Source organism: Staurois parvus, unplaced genomic scaffold (assembly GCF_062004578.1).
Source record: "Staurois parvus isolate SC_StPar_1 unplaced genomic scaffold, SC_StPar_1.0 ptg000151l, whole genome shotgun sequence".
NCBI classification, from domain to species: Eukaryota; Metazoa; Chordata; class Amphibia; order Anura; family Ranidae; genus Staurois; species Staurois parvus.
The window spans coordinates 2,565,637-2,579,961 of NW_028317947.1; the positions used below are offsets into that span (position 1 = coordinate 2,565,637).

General features: G+C 41.8%; 1 protein-coding gene across 2 annotated transcripts in view; it reads left to right on the plus strand.

Moving 5' to 3' along the window:
- PNPO (pyridoxamine 5'-phosphate oxidase) overlaps positions 1-12,541 on the plus strand; it is a 78,229-nt gene extending 65,688 nt beyond the window's left edge. For both annotated transcript variants that reach the window (XM_089674334.1, XM_089674335.1), the window contains 3 exons: positions 5,366-5,494; positions 11,013-11,083; positions 11,163-12,541. In XM_089674334.1, the coding sequence (XP_089530460.1) occupies positions 5,366-5,494; positions 11,013-11,083; positions 11,163-11,322 (360 nt within the window). In that variant the 3' untranslated portion in view covers positions 11,323-12,541. The remainder of the gene's footprint in view (positions 1-5,365; positions 5,495-11,012; positions 11,084-11,162) is intronic.
- Positions 12,542-14,325: the final 1,784 nt, after the last annotated feature.

Genomic DNA, 14,325 nt, shown 5'->3' on the forward strand with positions numbered 1-14,325 from the left:
GGTTGTTATTGTCATCTGTACACAAAAAAATAGTGGTGTAGTTGGTATGTCTAGACTTCATTTCAAGATATGAGACCGAGCTCTTAACTCTGGGCCTATAACACCTACACCACACCTAACTTCCCCAACCTACTCTTGCATTGAGCTCTGAACGACCAATCTGCACCTAACCCCTACCCTCCTTCTTTAACCTATATTCCTATAATCCAAACAAACAAACAAACAAATTAGTAAAAGACCAGAAACTGGCCAATGGTACCAGCTAGGCATCTGGATGCATATCAATAATAAGTCCTCATCACAGATCAAAGTGAAAAACTGGGCTTAGCTACTGCCAAAGCATAAATCCGCTGAGGTTGCAAGCCCTTGATATGCAAGCATAGGAAAGCCTTTGGAGTGGACAGTTGGACTAGCAAAAGAGAGGACGTACAGGGCATACAAGTCATTCAAAGATAAAAGCCTGTTCATTTTTAAATCACACATCTAAATGAAATGTGTGAGTGCGCGGAAAACCATTTTTTAGGTGTAAAGATGGAATGCATTGTCGACACTTTTTAGTTTGCATATGCAAATATGTTTTTTTTTCCCTGAGTAGAAAATATATCATCAACTTATTATTATTGTTATTAACTGAATAGGCAGGGAGTGGACTTTGCTATTAAAACAGGAAACATATTGACAATGTACAACAAAAACTGGGCCGCGTGCACTAAAGTCATCTCTTGGGAACGCTTGTAATTCCCAGGTTGGCTCATGCTATCTATTCTTTCAGTGATTAGAATCTGTGTGGAAACAATGCTACACAGTGCACACTCAGGAACTGGAAAGGTTGCTCTTATGGCAGAAAGCCTCTCCCAGTGATTCATACCATTTGTCTACGACAGTTATTATGGGGTAGGAGGTTGCTGTGGCAACACTAGATTCTTGCAAACTGCTGCATTAACCTTATGGGTGTGCTTTTACAGAGTTTTGCAACTTTACAATGCTTTTAAGTTTGGCAGAAAACATTATATCATAGTAAAAGTAAAGTTGCCATAAAAACACAGGCCAAGTAACCTTTACACAGGGACCTCTTCAAAAAACAAAATGACCCACTAGCACAACTTACTGATAAATATTATAATATTGGGTAATTAGACTCAGAAGTGGTGAGCATTTTTAAGTGAATCCATGTCTGACAGGAACTATAGTAAAGGACTCGGCAGACCACTCTGCTTGAAACACAAAGTCCAACACAATGTTTAGGTCATACTGGTTGCCCTTGCAAGGGTTCTTCTTCAGCAACAGGGGTGGACTGCCATTCGAGCACTCGGGCACTGCCCAAGGGCCAAGGGTCAGTAGGGGGCCCCATGAGATGCTCCTGGTACCTTTCATTGGCTTTTTCATAAGTTTTTTTGGGTGTGGGTGAGGACACAGGGGCCCCATGATCCCCTATTGCCCGGGGGCCCCATGAGTTGTCAGTCCACCCCTGTTCAGCAACCATACGCAATGAAAAATGATAACTCACCTGGCTACACTTCATCAGCTATTGGAACTGATCTCCGAAACCACAGGTTCGTCAGACTTACTTAGCCTTATTGTTACAGCACCTCGCTGTACTGGCCCACTCCTGACCTCCATATAGGTCTCCCCAGCACCCGGGTTCTCTCACACTTCTCAGGAACTCCCACCAGCCCCCTCTGTGGATTCGCTAGTGATCTCCGCTTTCTCAATCTCTCCAGGCCTACATAGCTATTCAGGCTCTTCAAGTCCTGTGAGCAACTATTCCTCCCAACATAGGGTCTTGTCTCCCAAGAAGACCATCCATTCTGGCTGGAGCACACCACTATCTTCACACAATGACTGTTTCTGAATGGTAGCAACTGCCCTGAGCTATCCTCAAGGTTGGTTTATAACAAACCTGCACACCTGTGTACTCTCACATGATATAGACTTGTAGCAAAACCCAGACACAGGATTGAGCCTAGGTTCTCACACATGTGGTGTGGGAAACGCAGCAAATCCTGTGCTTTTTCTCACACCGCATTACAGTTGCATTGTACTCTGTGATCTTCTGCAGGTGTCCGTTAAAAAAGCAGGTTACAAACGCAGTGCTTTTGCCTGAATCGGATCGAATGGGTATAAACACCCATGTGATCTGAATCCAGTGTGGCTTAAAAAAAGGTGCCTGCACCTTTTTGCTGTGAATGCAGTGCGATTTGAGCTATCAAAAATGAATGAGCTCAAATTTCACCTGTTTAAATTGCACAGAATGTAGGGTTGCCCCCTCATCCTTTTAAACCTGAACACATATTAATTACACTGGTTCTGGGGCTAATGTAATGCAGATAAGGCACTAAGTGAATTTAAGTACCACCTTAATCGGCCACAGAACCTGTATAATTAAAATGTGTTTGGGTTTAAAGGGATGAGGTGGTAACCCTAACAGAATGGCATGTGATTTGCAAAGGAAGGCGATGCGATTCCTGTGTGATTCAAACGGGGTCCACGGTGTAAACCGGGGCTGAAGGTTCCCACCCAAGACACCTTGGAACCTTCACGTTCCAGGCCCCGATCTGGAACTACCAAACCCAGGGAAAAAGTTACGAAACAATTTACTCCTCTCATAACAAACACTCAGGGGTTTCAAATTAGCTTTAATGCGAATCCTGTGTGATTTCTACCTTCACTAAGTGTTACTAAGACCCTAGGGCCCTGCATTCACTTTCTCTGGTCCCCCACAGTACACATAACATGGAAATCCAATTATTTTACTAAATATAAACTGCTAAATACCTTTTCTCATCAGCAGTTAGAGCAGTCTTGTGACTTCTATCAGTGTCCAGCTGAGCACTGGTTAAAGCTTGTAGGAGGAGATTTCATTCTCCTCTGATTGTCCTATCAGGCTGTACAACGCCTGACCCTCTGTCTGGACAGTGCTGATTGGCCCTGTGCTGATCATATGCATCCTCCCAAAGAAAAAAAAAACTAGCAATACACACTACACTGAGCATGTGCAGAGTGTCTCCTAGAGCTCTGTACAATCAGCAGATGGATTGGGGACAGTACAAGAAGGGGAGGATCAGAGAAGACAGGATCAAACAGCATTTTTACACAGTGCAGAGGATTAACCCCTTAGGTTCCACAGTGAGTATATCAAACATGCTTTACTGCATATACAGACTGATTTTACTGTTGTGGGTTTAGTAACACTTTATTCCTACATCTTGGCAGGGCCTTGCACTGTCACAATATAGAAATGTTCTTGCAGGTATTAACAAAAAGTATATCTATTAGCAGATAAATATACCAACATTCTAAGGAACAACGCCTTTCTGCTTGAAACATTTGTGTTTTATTCTGAGCTTGTGTGCTTTGCTTTATAGAATATGATCACAGGTAGCTTGACCTTAATTTCGAGCCATTCCGCATGCCAGGGATTCTCAACTCTTTTGAAGTATTGCACACTGCTGAATATTTAGAAAGAAGTTATTCTGGCCTCTACCCCACCTCTACAGTACAACTGCATATATTATGTATCCATTACCTCTTTTTTAACCAGTATTTCAACAGATTTAAACAGTACATGCACTATTCAAGCAATTGTTTTGGTTTTTTTTGGAAAAGAACATTCAGAATCAATTAAGAATTTATTGACTATAGTTATATTTCTGCTTGAAGGTAAATTTTCAGAAGAGATAGTGATCTAATCTTTTGAAGCAGAGAATGAAAGTGCTGGCTGTCTGTGACCAGTTTAATGTGATTGCAAACCTCAGACATGAAATATGAACAAAGCATATCCCTCAATAGTGTGTACTTGTCTCAATTAAAAGTACTAAGTGTCATTTCTGTCTACTGCTTTGTTCCTCTGCTATCAGCATGAATCAATTGTGACAGTTTTTATGACACCAAGAGGAAAAGAGTGACAGGGGAGGGAACTCCCAACACACAGCCTGTGATTGGCAGCATCAGCTCTGTTCTTGTGTGCTGTGTGAAGGGGAGGGGGTATGTCCTTTCTCTCCAATCAGCTCTCAGGGCTCTCCTCACTGAGCTCTGCAGAATGTGATTTCAGCTCCCCACGCCCTGTTTTCTGACAGCTCAGACAAGCTTTATAAATTCTGAACTTTGAACTGATGTAGAGAAGAGAAAATGTGGATAAACAGGTACAACTTACAGCCAGTAAAATAAATATTGAACAATTCACCATTTTTCTCGGTGTATATATTTCTAAAGCACCTGGTCATGGCTGGTTTATGGTGAAATTATGTTATTTCCACTTCCAGATTATGGCCCCAACAGTGCTCACTGGAACATTCAGAAGTTTAGAAATCCTTCTGTACCATCAGTAGGTTTACAACAATGGTTGTGAAGGTCTTGAGAGAGCGCTTTGCTTTTACCCATCATCAGATGTTTCTTGTGTGACAAGGGGCAGGCAGCACAGTGGTTAGCACTTCCACCTGGCAGTGCTAGGGACGTTGGTTCGAATCCCAGCCACGGCACCACCTGCCTGGAGTTTGCATGTTCTCCCTGTGCCTGCGTGGGTTTCCTCCCACACTCCAAAGACATGCTGGAAGGTTAATTGGCTCCTGTCTAAATTGTACCTAGCATGTGTATGTATGAATGTGAGTTAGGGACCTTAGATTGTACACCCCTTGAGGGTTAGAGACTGATGTGAATGTACAATATATATGTGAAGCACTGCGTAAATTGACAGCGCTATATAAGTACCTGCAATAAATAAATAAATAATTTCTGATAGATTTCAGTTGGTGCCTTTTGGCTTTCCATGCCTTTTTGCACCTCTTCACGTGTTCAAAACTTTGGTGTCATTCTGGACTCCAACCTATCCTTCCAGCCCCAAGTCCAATCTTTAACAGGCTCGTGCAGACTCCACCTCCGCAACATCGCCAAAATCCGCACATTCCTAACCCCAGAAACCACTAAACAGCTCATCCACTCCCTCATCATATTCCTGGGCCAAACACTGCTGAACTAGCTGAAACCATGGCATTGCTATAGGGAAGGGGGGGGGGGCGCCACACATGGCTGACACCCAAGAGGGGTGACAGGCACCATCAAATAGGAAGTGTCTGACTGGGATAATGCGTTGATCGGTGAGCTGGCACCAACCGCATCATTTACAGGGGCTGGTTTGTGATGCCACTGCGCTGAAACCAACTCAAAGTGAGGATAACAAGGCAAGGAGTATGGTAAAAATGGGTTGCATATCCATGGATTTACTTAGGTCAGTTTACACAGTCCTGTTCATGTTTCTGATTCCTTTGATGTTTAACCATATTGCAATGTGTCACTCTTGAACAAGGCATAATATGTTTATGTTGCAGTCAGGTGGTAAAATGCTTACAAATTGTTTGATTTCTATTAGGTCCGAATAGAGGGGTCAGTTGAAAAGACTTCAGATGAAGAATCTGACAAGTACTTTCACTCCCGTCCAAAAGGTAGCCAGATTGGTGCTGCTGTTAGCAATCAGAGTCAAGTTATCCCAGACCGAGAGGTGAGTAACAAGGCCTTATGAATGACAATTCGATGCCTGATCCTTGCCAATCTCTGTTGTTCCCCTGATATAATATGGCAGTAGAGAATTCGTACATACAGTTTGGGCGATATGACATGAATGTGCAAGTCTTCTCTACCATCTCATGTGTAGAGCAAGCTTTAGAGCAGTGGTCTCCAAACTGTGGCCATTGGCTTGCCTTTATCTGGCCCTTAAGGCATGATTCCTTCCACTGACACCAACAATGGGGCACTATTCCTTCCACTGACCCCAACAATGGGGCACGATTCCTTCCACTGACCCCAACAATGGGGCACTATTCCTCCCACTGACACCAACAATGGGGCACGATTCCTTCCACTGACACTAACAATGGGGCCCTATTCCTCCCACTGACCCCAACAATGGGGCCCTATTCCTCCCACTGACCCCAACAATGGGGCCCTATTCCTCCCACTGACCCCAACAATGGGGCCCTATTCCTCCCACTGACCCCAACAATGGGGCACGATTCCTTCCACTGACACCAATAGTGGGGCACGATTCCTCCCACTGGCATCAACTATTTCTCGAACAAACAAACACATTTCTAATAGTATATGTGATTTTCATTTGGTAAAGTCGATTCATTCATCTTTTGAATGACGTTCAAATGTTCTGAGAATTTTCATATGACGTTTCATACATATTTTCCTTAGAAATTTTGTTCTAAATTTTATCCCTCTATGACCAGCGTTTGTTAGATGAGCATTTCAATTACCATGAACTACATAGAAATGTTTATATTGCTTATGTCTGATTTATTACATTACTGATATCAATGGAATGTGGACAAAGATAAGCCTCCATTTATTACATTTTCTGAATGTCATAGGTGAATGATAATGAATACATGACCAGCCTGATACAAATACTGTTCTCACACTTTATTATAAATTTTTGAATGAACCCTCTGCACACTGCTGTACACCCTTTGTGGGAAACTTTGCCTAAAATTAGGGATTTTTAGTTAACATACATTGCAGTGCATGTTTAAGCTGGCCAACTGCATCAAAGTAATCCCTCTCTGGCCAGTTCCTACTCTACTCCAAAGACATGCTTTATAGGTTAGGTTTCTTTAGAGTGGGAGAACCCAGAGTACCCGGAGGAAACCCACTTAAGCACAGGAAGAACATGCAAACTCCATGCAGGTAGTATCCTGGTTGGAATAAGAGACTAGGAACCATTGCTGCCAAGCATGAGAGCTAACCACTGTGCTGCCTGTATATTACTAACTTACTTAACTAACTTAAATATTTATCTATCTTAAAAGATAATGCAGATGGATGGCTTGGTCCGAGGTGATGGTGATCATCTGTCCACAATTTTAGCGGCTGTATCTGTGGGGAGAGAAAAAAACAAACATTTTTTTTTAAAGAAATATACTTATTCAACAACAAATGTTCTAAATAATTTTACCAGCTAACAAAATAATCACTGTTACCCAACAATGGTCAAAGGTGGGCAATTTTGGAAGAAAAGAGCGACTGATGAAAGACACATAGTGAAATCGGCCAAGTGACCATCTGCTGGCTCAGAGGACATATTCTTGTCTCTTGCATCCATCTCCTGGTTCAGCCGAAGCAGCTATAACAAAAAAAAAAAGCAAAATGTTTTCTTGTTTTGTTTTGCATGGAGCAGGGAAAGCTTAGAACCTCTGTTAGGTTTTATTGCTTCCTGGGAGACCAGTGGGTTCTGCTCATGTCCTTATTAACATCAGGAGCTTCACTCCTACCTCCACCATTCACCAACAATTTTGGTATCAAATATCAGTGAATTAGCCCTGTAAGAGCTCCATAGCCTTTGGCAGCTAATTAGTCAACCCAAATAAAGTTGATGGGTCATGATTCTGAGTGAATACAAAGCTAATGTTCATTTTGTACTACCCAAACTTTCTTCACAGAGCAGAAGACTTTATCTTATCCACCAATTTATTAATGGATTTGACCCGTCTGATCGCTCTGTAATAAGGATCTGCATTTTAGCATACTTTACAGATTACATTCAATATAACGGGCTCCAGTGTCAATAGGCTGTATTCACAAAGCTTTCACACAAGCATAAGGATGCTTATTTTCCAGAAAGTGACCATTTTGGTAGGTGGCAGGAAGAATATTGTAATGGGGGAAATCTATCCTTCTATAACACATGGCTTACCTGCTGCAGATGTCATTGTTCAGTTATTGAATTTGCAGAGTTTGTGCTGAAAGATTAAACTGCATACTAATTGATGGGTCCATGCAGTCAAATTGTCCAGGGATGATAACGACCATCCATCCATAATTTGGTAGATCAAACGCGGACTGTAGGTGAGAGAAAAAAGTTAGATCTCAAAATCATTTCTACATGTTTTACCAGATATTAAAACCATCACTTTTATTCAGAAATTAAAGTAATAGAAAAGACTAATAGATGTAAGACACTTAGCCCATATATAGTAAGCGACCCTATTCTGGCAGAGTAGGCAGGTTTTGCTCTCCTGCATCCACCTTGTAATGCAATCGGTGTGAAATTGGGTGCAGGGTATTCTGGTGGATTCAACTTCCTCTTTTATCTCCAGTAGACAGATCCTGCACTCAGGCAGTACCTCCCTGTTTTGGTTACAGACAGGTGGACTCTGGAAGCTCCCTGGTTCTGGCTGGTTCTGCTCGACCAGAGAGTAGTTAATGTCAGTGGTCTGTTCCCTTCCAGAACTCTGGGACAGCTGTTCTTCAGGCTCTCGGACCGATATTGAAGCTCTAGATTATCTGATATAATGGATGGGAGAATCTTGGAATGCAAAAACAATGTTGTTTAGTAAACGGGAGATGCTTCCCTCCTCTCTAATGCTAAAGACTTGTTCCAAATGTTATTTCTTTACTTTTACTTTATTTCATTTTAACTAAACTTCTTTTTTTTATAAAGTCACAGCGGTAACCTTGGGACAATAAGCACAATTCACTAAGCGGTATCTTACCGCGTCCTAGTATGCAGTAGGATATTGCACAGCATTTAAAAAACAAAAAGGTTTGAATTCACTAAAAAATGTCACTAAAATACCGCATGAGTTATTTTATCAAGTCATGTGGTATTTTAGTAGTGAAAAACATACGTTAATGTTTCAGCTGTCAGTGGGATTCCCAAGTTCGGCTGATCACTGTACCAACACAAGCAATGAGGTTGGTGAGGCTTATCTCCCTCACTGTCCTCTTGTATTGTGACTGGGTGTCTTCTCTCCGCCAGTTTCCCGCCAGAATACACTGATCAGCGCTTGCAGCTATTGGCTGTGAGGGCAATTGGATGCTGGCTTTCCAGCATATGCCTTCAACAAAAGCTGGTCATTAGTCTGGCTTCTGTCTGACAGACCACTGTACACAGTGACTGAAAGTCAGTTCCTTCTGACCCGGCCTCTTTCTAGGTAGTGTGTCCCTAGCTTTAAAAAATACAAAGCTATTCTTTTTTTAACTAAATCAAGCTTCCGTCACAGAGTAGAAGGCTTTTTTTCTGCAAACCCAACAAAAATTGTATTATTATTATTATTTTACCTGGCCTCTCCATTAACAAAGTTGATGTAAAATGAAGCCCAACTGACCCATAGTAGGCCAAGGGTAATGAAGGTCATGGTTCCATAATTCAGTAAAGGAATGACACACTTCGTATACCAAGGGCACCTCCTTTGCTGGCAGATGAGACAGGTGGAGTCCCTCTCCTATGCCCATCTCATGATGCAGTGGTGGTGAAATTGGTGGGTAGGCTGTTGATTTCTGCTCCCTCTTCCAATCGCTGTAAGCAGATGCTGCAAGCAGGATGCTCCTCCCGCTGCTGATCATGAACAGGGGGACTCTGGATGTTCCCTGGATCTGGCTGGTTTGGAATGACCACAGTACACCGGTATCTCAGGGGAGAGTCAGGATTCTGATGTCACTATTCCTCCCACTAATACCAATGATGAGGCACTATTCCTCCCCATGACACCAGCGATGGGGCACTATTCCTCTCACTGACACCAGCAATGGGGCACTATTCCTCCTACTGACATTAACAATGAGGTATTATTCCTCCCACTGATACCAATGATGAGTCACTATTCCTCCCACTGACACCAATGATGGATCACTATTTCTCCCACTGACACCAATGATGGAGCACTATTCCTCCCACTGATACCAATGATGGGCCACTATTCCTCCCACTGGTACCAATGATGGGACACTATTGCTCCCACTGACACCATGATGGGGCCCTGTTCTTTCCACTGATGGCACTATTTCTCCCACTGATACCTATAATGGGGCATTATTCCTCCTCCTATTGACCAATGGCATTATATAGTTTATTTTACTTTCACTGATCACCAAGCCTGAGGCATTTTTTTACTCCCACTGGCCACAGTCCAACCCTCATATAGTCTGAAGGTTAATAAAGTGGCCCTTTTTGTTTAGAAAATTTGGAGACCTCTGCTTTTTAGACTTCAATACTGCCACTATCCATGTGAACTGGTACTTTCTCTGTCAATACATGTAGAGCAAGCACAATAAGCTGCATCAATTTACCTTCCTCAATTTTCCCCATTGCTGCCATCTGACACCATTGCACTGAGAGAGCCCTGTACTTCAAGAGATGGGAGAAACATGGCCTCCCCCTTGATTCTGTACATTTCAGGTCTCTAAGCCTAAGGGCTTGTTCACATATATGCAGATTGAATGCGATTTAAATTGCATCCAGTCCTCATGACATGTGAAATAACATTGCTTCCTATGGTACCTATTTACATATCTCCAGTGCACTGGTAGTGCAGATTGAAACAGAGTCCTGTCCGATTTCTGAGCAGTGCGTCCGGTTCAGGTGTGGATTTCAGGCTATTGACTTCTATGGGAACCGTTTCTAAACCGCATGTTTACAGTTGTGAAGAGGATAAAATTCTGTCCTGAACTGTTCTAAACCTGTCTTGAACCTGATGTAAACCTGCCCTGAACCGCTGAACAACTATTGTATCAATAGATGTGAAGCCTGAGCTTAAATCCACACCGCACATGTGTGAAACAGCACTGAATGCTGGTTTGATTACATTTTGTTAGATTAATAATGAAATATTGCATGTAAATAATATCTGCTGTTATACCTAACCAGAAGGTAAAAGCTTTTGGCTGTTTTCCCACTCTCCAGATTTTTTTTTCATTTAAGGAGAAAAAAAAAAAAGCCTCTTGTATACAGGGCTCAACATCTCAAACTGAAATTACAAACACAAGTGAATAAATTAGAAGAGTTCCATCCCTGGGTTTTAATCAGACTGAGCCAGTCTGAAAGGAGAAAAGTATTGCTGTAAGCTCTTAAAAGAAAAAAAACTCCTAGTGCTCTAGAAGGCTTTTACATTAAATGTTTTGTGTTTTTTTACATCTTTTTTATTTTTGCTAAAAAACTGTTTAAAACCTGCAAGCTAAAAAATAGTTTTTAACCTGCAACTATTGTTAATGCATCTAGTATTACTTTTTGCTCACAGTACCTTCGTAAGAAAAATGCTGAACTTGAGGAGGAGTACAAGGACAAGGAGGTTCCCAGGCCACCTGAATGGTGGGTATTTTTAAGGCATTTGCTGGTGTATATCACATGACTTTTCTTCATACTAAAATATTTTTTAATACTTTTACAGGGGAGGGTACATCATCCGTCCTTCTGTCATTGAGTTCTGGCAGGGACAAACCAATCGCCTGCATGATCGCATTGTATTTCGACAAAAAGAAGGAGAAGAGACAAGCCCCTGGACACACCCTGCAGAGGGTGGGTGGGTGTATGAACGCCTTGCTCCATAATTTCTCGTACTCATTATGTAGTCTTGTGGTTCTGTGATATTTGACAACCAAAAGCACAACTGCCCTGATCTATAAAAACTTGAGTGAAAGAAGTGAAGAATTGCCAATAGCAACCATACATTTGCTGGTATAAGCATATCAAAAGATAAAATCTAATTACTTTCTCCTCTAATGAGGGACACATACGTCTTTGTGTTGTTCTCCCCTCTACAGGAGGATTGAACACTGATAAAAACAGTAGGCCATCCCAGGATAACCCCTCCCACTAGCAGTTCCAGGGCTGCGTACAGTGTGCCTACTGACAGTGCCAGCGTCTGCAGCCAGAAATCATGGTTTTCATTGCTCTAGGATCTGTCCCATTCTGTGAGTCTTCTTTTGGCTCCGTTGGGTTTGACTGGAACATCTCCCCTTTCAGCTAAGGTTTTTGCCACAGTCATGCAAGACGTAATCATCCAAGACACCCAGGTATTTGCTGACTCTGATCGCAGAGGTCACAAACACGCTCCCACGCCCACTCCTGCAAATTCTATTACTGATTTGCCTGTGGCTGATGGCTTGGCCTAAGGCCACAGGCAAATCAGAAAAAGAATTTGTAGAAGAGGGTGCACTTAGGCTGGCCATAGATAATACATTTTTTCGATCAGCCAGAGGGCTTATTGATTTGCTATGTTGCCCACCCCTAAATAGGAGTTTTTAACCTTCAGGAAATCCAAAATCAGTCGGTGTCCATCAGTGGATGAGAAAGAAAAAAGGATTTTTGTACTCGTTGTAACCTTTTACGTGGAGTCCCTTGAGGGGCACTGGTCCCACCTCTGAGGTTATAATCATTCTCTTAGTACTGCTATGCTGAGTGATTATTAATGGCAAACCCTTCTTTTTTTCTTTTCTCCAGTTGTTATAAATCAAGTCCACTTATTCCCTGTTTTCATACCTATCTACCTCCTAGGTTCGTCAATGTATTGTCTGTACTGCTCCAAACACACTTTCTTGAACTGAACACAGTGACGTACATTAACGTGTTTGTCCGCCCTTCTAGCAGAACAACTGTATTTGTGACATTTCATGGTAATTGTGTTTGTAATTCTTAGTGTGTGTGTGATGTGTACATATGGGTAAACAGACATGTGTAATTCTTAGTATGTGTGTGATGTGTACATATGGGTAAACAGACATACCAAATGTAACGTGACTAATTTAATAAATGACATTGAAAATAAAACTTGAACTTCCTGTTGTTTTTAAAGTACATGGGTCTCTGGGACATGTATATATTATATGTAGGTGGAGTTCTGTTTTATTTCATAAAGTTGTTTCATGTAGCAGCCAGTCGAGTTTTAGCATTTCCTCTAAAACCTCATAGAAAAAAAAAATTTTTGATTGCTATGCACACTAGTTTTATTTCAGATGCCTTTTTCTTGACTTCCCTATCGAAAAGTCATCCCCGATGTTGGCATACCTGTGGGACAGAGGGTTACTGTAGATCAGAACAGCCTATCTTTTAAATACAAGTAGACGTGAGAGGCATTGATAGACGGAACACGTCACTCACGTGTCTAGAGCTGAGTCACAAGGAACACCTTGTGCAAATATGGAGGAGATGGAATATGACACCAATAAACTAGGAGTGACTGTGCCATTGACCTACGGACAAATATAGATATCAGATAAACACAATCTACTCGGTATAATGGATGATTGGAATAAAAGGTTACAAAATGTATGTAGCATAGATGGCAGTAAGGGCACACTTGTCACAATAAGGTAGGTCCGTATCGCTCCCAGTAATTTAACTGTGTTTTTAGTATGTTAGCATACAGGATTTAAAAAAAAACAATAGCTCACAGGTAAGTAAGTAAGATGGCACTTTAGTTCTTTTGAGAGAACAAGGAACACTGAAATGTGATAAGTGGGACATGAATAAGTCAGTTGAATTATATATAGCCACATACTGTAATCGCATCACCACACACACGAGAGAAACTTGTGGCTAAATTTAGAGCATTTGCATGTTTGAAAATGATCTATTAGGCTTCATTTATATGGGTGTACCCCAAGCCCATGTGAGGGGGTCTTTTTCTCCCACACGTAATGCACAGGTGTTCTATGCAGACCTGCACAGGCAGCCTGTTCAAAACAATGACAGGTGACCGACTGCATTAACTTGCACAGATCTCCACACGCATCCCAGAATGTACATCTGTGCAGGTACAAGGCATGGATCAGGACACGTAGACTGCGTTCTGATCCATCCATTGGATCTGCATGGATGTACACACTGGGATTCACGTGGAGCTCCTTGCAGCCGGTTGCCTGTGGAGGTCTGCACAGTATACTTCTGCATCTTGCATGTGTGAAGACGGCCCCTTTGCACAGATGTACAAATCGTTACGCCCGTGTGAGTGAGGCCTCAGTTTTTGTCTGTTATTCATTTGTTAAAGACAGTAGTTCTTCACAAGAAAATTAAATGAGCTATTGAATGGAAGACAACTGAAAGAAACACAAAAAAACAAATGCTACAGACATGCATGGTCAGGGCTGCTGTTAGAAATCACGGGGCCCAGTACAGCCTACTTGATAGGGACCCCCCTATAAAAAAAAATTAAACTTATATTTTCAGTAAACTGCAATGCTATGTTTTGCAGCCATGACAGAAATTATAACCCCATCGAACAAGACCAATTCAAGTAAATATTTCTGCTCTGCAAGTGCCCCATAACAGTGTGTACAGCATTGCGGAGTGCTAATGTGGGGTTATGCAATCTGAAGAGCAATCCAAATGCTGACTGCTCTTCAATCCTTCAATTTTTTTCATTTATTTTTATTTTAAATTGTTTTTTAGAATTTTAAATTTAAATTTTTTTTTTAATTGTATTTATTTATATTTCCATTTTTAACTGCCCTATTGGGGGGCCTTTGATTAAATATCAGACCCTTGATGTCTCACATTTGAGACAAAGACACCAGTCCCTTTCTCTGCAGCCTCTGGACAGTGAAAGAATGGGA